The 9471-nt window shown below is 41.0% G+C and overlaps 1 protein-coding gene across 1 annotated transcript in view; it reads left to right on the plus strand.

The window, feature by feature from the left end:
* The window catches only part of LOC103249247 (peroxisomal membrane protein PMP34), a 23314-nt gene that overhangs the window by 774 nt on the left and 13069 nt on the right, over positions 1-9471 (plus strand). The window contains exons 2-3 of the mRNA XM_008047895.2: positions 1856-1922; positions 3988-4139. Of these exons, the coding sequence (XP_008046086.1) occupies positions 1856-1922; positions 3988-4139 (219 nt within the window). The remainder of the gene's footprint in view (positions 1-1855; positions 1923-3987; positions 4140-9471) is intronic.

Consider the following 9471-nt stretch of genomic DNA (forward strand, 5'->3'; position numbering starts at 1 on the left):
TAGTCCGCCCCTCCAACAGTCTGAGGGACAGTGAACTGGTCCCCTGTTTTAAAAGTTTGAGGACCCCTGATAGTCTGTCCTGTCCCCCTTCCTCTTCACTGCAGATAACATATTTAATAGTTTTTTACTTGTCCTGCAAACTTCTTTTATGGAATAACAAGCAAATAAGAATAAATATTCTTACTTAACAGTATGTTTTGGATGTCTTTCAAATTAGCACATTGGGAGCATCTTTCTCCTGTTATATAGCCGTAAAGCATTCCATAGTGTGGATGCATCCTAACCTCTATTATAGATTCTGGAATTGTTTCTACTCTTTTGTTATTACAGATAATGATGTAAGAATAGATTTTGTTCACATGCCATGTTGTTTCTGTAAATTCTATGGGATAAATTCCCAGATGTGGGATTACGGGATCAAAGGGTAAATGCGTTTGTAAATTTTTTTTTTTTTTGAATTGGAGTCTCACTCTGTCACCCAGGCTGGAGTGCAGTGGCATGCTCAGGGCCACCGAAGCCTCGACCTGCTGGGCTCAGGTGATCCTTCCGCCTCAGCCTTCCAAGTAGTCAGAACTACAGTCACGCACTACCACGCCTGGTTAATTTTTTTTTTTTTTTTTTTATGGAGATGAGGTCTCACCAAGTTGCCCAAGCTGGTCTCAAACCCGTGAACTCAGGCAATCCTCTCACCTCAGCCTCCCAAAGTGCTGGGATTATAGGTGTGAGCCACCACACCCGGACTATTTTCACATTGTTATGTTCTGAAATTATTTTTCAGTTGTGGGCAGGCAATTGGAAGTTAATTGAGGTTTTGTTTTCAGTGAAAATGCCGGGTTCTCATCTTTTTTTTTTTTAAGTAAGAGTCTCACTGTCACCTAGACTGTAGGGCTGTAGGGCAGTGGCACGTTCATGGCCACTGCAGCCTCTACCTACTGGGCTCAGGCGATCCTTCCACCTCAGGCTTCCAAGTAGCTGGAACTACATGCACATACCACCACACCTGGCTACTTTTTTTGATTTATTGTAGAGATGTGGTCTCACCAAGTTGCCCAGGCTAGTCTTGAACCCATAGGCTCTTGCAGTCCTCTCACCTCAGCTTTCAAAGTGCTGGGATTATAAGCACGAGTCCCCCTGCCCAGCCAATTCTCATCCTTTTGAGACATTTTATTTTTTAGGTTAGGAGACAGAACACAGTCTAAAACACAGTCTAGGAAACTTGAGTTTTAATCCTGACTTTGATGTCAACCAGATATGACCTTCACAGCTTTTGTGTCTGTAGCTTCTTCTATAAAAGGAAACTAGTGATTTATTTTCTTTCTACTTTATAAGGTGGTAAAGTGAGAAAACATATATATATGGGCAACTTGGTGAGACCTCATCTCTACAATAAATAAAAAATAAATAAAAAATTAACCAGGCGTGGTAGCACGCGCCTGTAGTTCCAGCTGCTTGGAAGGCTGAGGCGGAAGGATCGCCGGAGCCCAGTAGGTTGAGGCTACAGTGGCTGGGAGTGGCCACTGCACTCCAGTCTGGGTGACAGAGTGAGACTCCAACAGAAAAAAAAAAAAGAAAGAAAGAAATTTCTCCTGTCACGTTTTTTACTTTGGAAATTAGTAATTGAATTAAAATGCTTTATAGTTCATGAATATTGGATGAAATCCTAGGGATCTTCAGTGAGAATTTAGCACATGGTCACACAGGAGGATCATTAAGTTCTGAGGCAAACTTGAGATCTCAAAGAATAGAGTGAGAGATTGCTCAGGTGAGGTAAATGGCATTTCAGTGAAACTTTCTAATGCTGAAGATTATAATATTCAGAGGATTTAGTTTAAACATTTACTATTTGGTCTTGTAGTTGATGAGAAAAGAAAATCCAAAACTACACACATGGTGCTCCTGGAGATCATTAAAGAAGAAGGCCTGTGAGTACTACCTCATTTCATCTTTGTTAAACAGAGCAACTTGTTAAGAGATTCATGTGCTATCAGTACACCCACACTCACTTTCTATCCATTCTCATAGCTTTATAATGTTGTGAATTTGTAATGTTGTGAATTTATAAACACATAATTGTTCCTTAAAGATCTGTAGTTAGCCATTTGATTCTTGATCATGGAGTCTTACATGAAACCAATGCTTTGTTTTATGTACAGTAAACTGAAGAACATAATAGTTGTTAAGTTCATTCATGATAGATGCATTCAGACAGATTATGTATTTCTTTTTTTAACTTTTTTTTTGAAAAGCATTTGTTAGCATGTGTGTGACTTCTGTGTGGCTTCAAGCTACCAGGACACAGGCTCCCCTACACCCTTGATCTTCTACTCAGCTCTTCTGAGGAATTTGGCCTTCATGAAGACAGGCTGCTTTGAGAGCTTTCCCTTTCTCGGAACTTTGTAGTAGTAGCTCAATCACACCACATCAATGATTGGAGCAGCTCCAGTCTTTTTAGCAGTGTTCACCCGTGTCTGCTCAGTTACCAGAGTCCACAATTTATCAAGGTTGACATTGGGTAGAAGCTCTGGTTCCTCTTTAAGCAGTAATGCCTCATACTAACTTTCCTGAAGTAACTGGGGTGATATTTGTCGTTGTTGATCCTGTGGTGGTGCATGCCACCAATATTACCACAGCCTCCCAGGTGCTTTTGGTACTAGCTGGTGCGGCCATAGCCGTGGCTCCCATGACCCCAAAGTTTCTGGATCTTCCTCAGTCTGGATGGCTGTGTAGAAAAGAGGCTTAGTGGTAAGACCTAAATAAGCACAGGCAGGGTGCGACACTTGCCAGCCTGGGATGGGCCTGTGGTCCTTTCAGCACATTCGGCAAAGTTTTTTTTAAGCTTTTTATTTGGAAATAATTTCAAATATACAAAAATTTATAAAACTAAAATTAGTACAAAGTACACCAATATATGCTCTGCCCAGATTCATGTTTGTTGACATTTTTTCCTGTTTATTTTATCATTTGTGCTCATGCTCTTTCCTTCCCACCTCCCTTTTCTCCTTATTACACACACCACACATGCATTTTTTTCAGAATTATTTAAGAATAAATTACATACATCAAAGCCTTTTACCCCATGACATTGACACTTTCAAAGAATGTAGTCCCCCTCCCTTTTGTTAAAAAATAGAATGTTTCTTGTTTTAAATTTGCCTCATTCTTTATGATTAGATTGAGGTTATGTATCCTTGGCTAGAATAATGTGCAGGTGATATTATGTCCTCGGGTGTCACATCTTGAGTCACATATTGTCCACCTGCCCTTCATTGGTTAATTATCATTTCTTGGATTTGATTTAGCCACTGTATAATTGTTTTTTTCTTCCCTTGTAACCATAAGCAGACTGTGGGGAGATTCTTTAAGACAATGCAAATGTCCTACTTCTTATCAAAACTTCTCTAAATTTACCATGAAGATGCAAAAAGATTTACCAGTCTTGGTATTCTACTGTAAGCAGAAGTCTCCTCTTCTCCCTCATTTATTTATTGTCTACTTATTATTGGTGTAGAATCAGAAATTTCTTATTTTTTCAGTGGTTTACAACTGATTACTTAATTATTTTGGTGTTTAAACTGTTCCAGGTTTGACCAGTAGGAGCCCTTATGACATGCACTGATCATTTTTTCTGTACACCTAATTTCTATAATTTCTTTATTTTAAATGTTCTTGCTCTGGAATAAACATGAATGGTGCTATGTTAACTAACAGCCGAAATGAAATTGTCTTCAATTTTATGTACCAATGCTACTATAGAAAACTGAGGGACTTTATATTGTTTCTTTGGTATCATTAATGCCTGAAAATATTTCTTGATTTGGACATCCTTCAGAATGTTAGGTGTGTGAACAGTTTTAAAGTCCTTGTAATAGTGTGGGAGTAAACCTTGAGACTATGTGAGTGATGATCAGCCTTTCCTAGGACTTCTTTGCCAGTTTCTAATGACTTTTATCCATGATCCTTACTTTGCTTATTGTGTTTTTCCCCTAGCCTGGCACCATATCGAGGGTGGTTTCCAGTTATTTCCAGTCTCTGCTGCTCCAATTTTGTCTATTTCTACACTTTTAATAGCCTCAAAGCAGTCTGGGTCAAAGGTCAACGTTCTACTACTGGAAAAGACCTGGTAGTTGGATTTGTTGCAGGTAATAAGATATTCTGGATCTTAAATGCTTTTATATTTTAATATTTATCTTGTGATTTGTATGTCTTCTTTTTTTTTATTGATTAGGAGTCTCATGCTGTTGCCCAGGCTGGAGTGCAATGGCAAGTTCAAGGCCACCACAGCCTCAACCTGCTGGGCTAAGGCAGTCCTTCTGCCTCAGCCTTCCAAATAGCTGGAACTATAGGCACGTGCCACCATGCCCAGCTAATTTTTTTTATTTTATTGTAGAGATGAGGTCTCACCAAGTTGCTCAGGCTGGTCTTGAACCCCTGGGCTCAGGCAACCCTCAGAGCCTCTGCCTCCCAAACTGCTGGAATTACAGACCTGAGCCACTGCACCTGGCTTATATCTTCTAAAAGGTTATTTTTTTTATTGTGGCAAAAGCATTACATAAAATTTACCATCTTAATCATTTTAAGTGTAAGTTCAGTAGTGTTAAATATATTCACATTGTTGTGAAACAGATCTCTGAAACTTTTTCATCTTACAAACCCAACTCTATACTGGTTACATAAATTCCCCTTTCCCCTCTCCTTTAGCCCCTGATAGCCATCAATCTACTCTGCTTCTAAAAAAAAATTTTTTTTTTTTGAGTCAGCGTCTCACTCTGCTGCCTAGGCTAAAGTATAGTGGCACACTGCCCACAGTCATTGCAGCCTCAACCTGCTGGGCTCAGGCAATCCTTCTGCCTCAGCCTTCCAAGTAGATGGAACTATAGGTGTGTGCTACCACACCCTGCTAATTTTTGCTTTACTTTAGAAACAAGGTCTTACCATGTTGCCCAGGCTGGTCTCGAACCCCTGGACTCAGACAGTCCTCTTGCCTCCATCTCCCAAAGTGCTGGGATTATAGGCATGAGCCACACATCCAGCCTAAAAATTTGACTAAGTTAGATACCTCATATAAGTGGAATCATATGCTATTTGTTTTTTTGACTGGCTTGTTTCACTTAGTATAATACCCTCAACATTCATCCACGTTGTAGCATGTGACATGATTTATTTATTTTTTTTTAAAGTCGGAATCTCACTCTGTCACCCAGGCTGGAGTGCAGTGGCACGTTCACAGCCACCGCAACCTTGATCTGCTGGGATCAGGTGATTCTTCTGCCTCAACCTTCCAAGAAGCTGGAACTACAGGCACGTGCCGTCCCGCCTAACTAATTTTTTTGATTTAGTATAGGGATGGGGTCTCACCAAGTTGCCCATGCTTGGTCTCGAACCCATGGGTTTAGGTAATCCTCTTACCTCGGCCTCCCATACCTGGTTTAAACTTTTTTTTTTTATGGTTGAATATTCTGTTGTATGTATATTTCACATTGTGTTTATCCATTCATCTGTTAATAACCACTTAGGATGCTTCCATCTCTTGGCTATTGTGAATAGTGCTACTGTGCACTATCTTAGAGCCTCCTTTCAGTTCTCTTGTCTATATTCCCAGAAATGGGATTGCTAGATCATTTGTAGTTTGGGGGGGTTTTTTTTGAGTCAGAGTCTTACTCTGCCAGCCAGGCTAGAGGGCAGTGGCACGCTCATGGCCACCACAGCTGGGTTCAGGTGATACTTCCACCTCAGCCTTCCAAGTAGCTGGAACTATAGGCATGTGCCACCATGCCCAGCTAATTTTTCTTGATTTATTGTAGAAATGAGGTATTGCTAAGTTGCCCAGGCTGGTTTTGAACCCATGGGCTCAGGCAATCCTCTCACCTGAGTCTCCCAAAGTGCTGGGATTATAGTCATAAACTACCACACCCGGCCAGTATGTAGTTTTATGCTTAGTTTTTTTTCAGGAACCTTCATACTGTTTTCCCTAACAGTTGGAGCATTTATATCCCACCAACAGTACACAGAGGTTCCAATTTCTCCACATCCTTGCTAACCATACTTGTTACTTTCTGTCTTATTTTTATTTTTATTTATTTATTTATTTATTTTGAGATGGAGTCTCACTCAGTCACCCAGACTGGAGTGCAGTGGCCGCTCCCGGCCACCGCAGCCTCAACCTGCTGGGCTCCGGCGATCCTTCCGCCTCAACCTTCCAAGTCACTGGAAGTACAGGCACGTACTACCACGCTTGGCTAATTTTTTTTGATTTATTGTAGAGATGAGGTCTTGCTTGCCCAGGCGGGTCTCAAACCTGCGAGCTCAGGCAATCCACTCACCTCAGCCTCCCAAAGGTGCGGGATTACAGGCTGAGCCACCAAGCCCGGCACTTTCTGTTTATGATGGTAGTGATCCTAATGGATATGAGGTAATATCTCATTGTGTGCTTTTTTTTTTTACTCAATATTTTTTATTTTGATATTGTGGGGTACAGTTAAGGGTTAGGTATACAGATATGCTTCATTTAGGCCCCCTTGTTGATAACAGGTGTCTCCCTGTCCCCAGACAGATGTTTACTACCATTAGTCCTACCCCCCCCATGGTTTCCCACCGCTGTCAGTCATTTTCTTATGGTAGTGCATTGGTTGATCAACCTCCACTATATGAGTAAGAATATGTGATACTCAGATCTTTGTTTCTGTGAGAGGTCACTCAGTATTATAGACACTAGCTCCATCCAGGTTGCTGCGAAATTCATGATTTTGTTCTTTTTTATGGCTGCATAGTATTCCATTGTGTATATGTGCCACATTTTTTTAATCCAGTCCTCTTTTGATGGACAGCGTGGTTGGTTCTGGGTTCTTGCTATTGTGAACAATGCTGCGATAAACATTCGTGTGCAGGTCTCTTTTTTATAGAGTGATTTGAGTTCTTCAGGGTATATTCCCAGTAGCGGGATTGCAGGGTCATATGGGAGGTTGATGTTTAGAGCTTTTAGGAATCGCCACACTGCTTTCCACAGAGGTTGCACTAGTTTACACTCCCACCAACAGTGTAGGAGTGTTCCCTTTTCGCCACACCCTCTCCAACAGCTGTTATTTTTTGAGTTATTGATAATTGCCATTCTGACTGGAGTTAGGTGGTATCTCAGTGTTCATTGTGGTTTTGATGTGTATTTCTTTGAAGACTAGTTATGGTAAGCATCTTTTTATATGCTTGTTGGCCATTTCTGTATCATCTTTGCAGAAATGTCTATTCAAGTCTTTTGCCCATTTTTTGATCAGGTTATATTTGGTCAGTGGGCCAGTGCTGGTACCATGGATATACAAAGAATTGCACAGAAATTAGATTAGGAAAGATTATTCAGAAAGTAGATCAGAGAAAAGAATGGATTCACTTTTCAAGGGAGAGAAAGGGTCAAATGTTTGAAGGAATTGTGGCAGCAAGTGCTTGAGGCTAGGGGTCTTTAAAACTTCTTTTGTGCAGCAGTGCAAGCAAATATTCATAGGAAATGACATCAAGATGATGGACGTGGATGGCAGGTAGGTGGACGGGTCAGTAACATAGATGAGAAGGGCAGGGCTGATAACTGAAAGACAAATTTTTAGGAGATGTTAATCTCGATGTCCTGCAATTCGCCCAGGATTCCAGGAAACGATTATTGTCTGACTGAAGGAGGCAAGGGAACTCCATTTTGGGTTCTGTCCTTGCAGGTTGTTTTGTTTTTGTTTGTTTGTTTGTTTGTTTGTTTTGTATATAAGTTGTTAGAGTTGTTTATGCGGTATAATAAAACATGTATGTCTTTGGCCCTGGTTCCTGGCACAGCTCCTAAAACCACTGAATTTCCTGAATTTTAGTGTCTTTTTTTATTCCTAATGAGATCCTTCCAGCCATACCTGAGTTTAGGCTACTAAGCTTACCATTGGTTGGCCCCTAGATAGCTACATGATGGGGGCTGGTATCCAGAGGAACCAACTATAGTTAGAGAGGAAGGGAGAGAAGTTGAAGTTTGAGTTCAATTATCAGTGTCCAGTTATTTAACCAATCATGCCTATGTAATGAATCCTCCACAAAAATCCCTAAGTGACAGAATTCAGAGAGCTTCCAAGTTGGTGAACACATCAAGGTCCTGGGAGGGTAGTGTGCTCAGCAAGGCTGTGGAAGCTTTTCACCCCTCTCTCCATATCTTCCCTTATGCATCTCTTCCATTTGGCTATTCCCAAGCTGTATCCGTTACAATAAATAATGCAATAAATAGCAGTAAATTGTTTTTCTGAGTTTTGTGAGCAAATTATTGAACCTGAGCAAGGAGTCATGGGAACCCCTGTGACTTGTAGCCTGTTGGTCAGAAGTATGAGAAGCCTAGTACAGTACTTGCAACTGGCATCTGTAGTGGGAACAGTCCTGTGGGACTTGGCCATGTATAGGGCTAGGTATGGACGGGTCACAGGGATGAAAGTATTCGCCAAGACTGTTATGAATTAGGAAGGGTAGACTTATTAAAGGGAAGATACGCTGTAAAGGGTACATGGGCAGAGCAGCAGAGAGAATTTGCTGTCTGCCAAAAGCAGGGGCTAAATAGAAGTATTTATAAGATGGTATTGGAGTCTAGTGTGGGTCAGGGGAATTGCCTATGTGACATGGAGAAGTTTGCAAAAGGAAATTGGCTACATGCTATGCAAGAGGTTTGTAAAGCAGCTGATTGAAAGTAATGTTTTGTTTCTTTAAGATATGGTTAAGTACTTTTCTTTTTACTGCAAAACTATTCCGTGTGTTAAGTCAAGTACCACAAGTTAGCAAAGATTTACATAGAGAAAGTTAGAAGAAAAGAGTTTATTGAGTTCCCTGAGAGAGAGGAATGGCCAGATACTAAGATCAAGTGGCCAAAAGGGCATTCCTGTGGAACGTGATGGTGGGAAGGGGTTGTCATTGCCATGGTGATTAGCTGTTCAGGACACCAGTAGCCTGAGTTTCAGGTAATCAATCATGTAGACAGGGAGTCTGCACCAAGGTCTGTAAAACAAAATCTTAAGATATAGGTGTTAATTTTGGAATGTCCTTGGATTTAGGGAACTAAAAGATATTTAACTGGGAGTGTGTTGTTTATGGATGAGATAGCAAGAGTAACATTCTTGGGGTTAGAGTAACATTCTTGGGGGATGTGGTGGGAGGGCTGATGCCATCATGCCTGTCCATTTCTTTCATCTTGGAGACCAGGTGATCTGTCATTTAAACAGAAGGACTAGGCTGATAGCTAGAAAAACATCCTTTCAGCAGAAATGTTAATTATAATTTTTTGGTGCCCGTTATTGGAGTAAGTCACAGTTTCACTTATTAGTGACTCTGGACAGAGGAGTTAATTAAGCTTACCTCAGAGTAAGAGAGTTAACAGAGCCTATTAGAAAGTGAGAATAAGCTGGGCTCAGTGGCTCAGCCTGTAATCCCGTGCCTTTGGGAGGCTGAGATGAGTGAATTGCCTGAGCCCGCGGG

The sequence above is a fragment of the Carlito syrichta genome, unplaced genomic scaffold, assembly GCF_000164805.1.
Source record: "Carlito syrichta isolate Samal-C Ts95f unplaced genomic scaffold, Tarsius_syrichta-2.0.1 Scaffold118051, whole genome shotgun sequence".
Classification (NCBI taxonomy): Eukaryota; Metazoa; Chordata; class Mammalia; order Primates; family Tarsiidae; genus Carlito; species Carlito syrichta.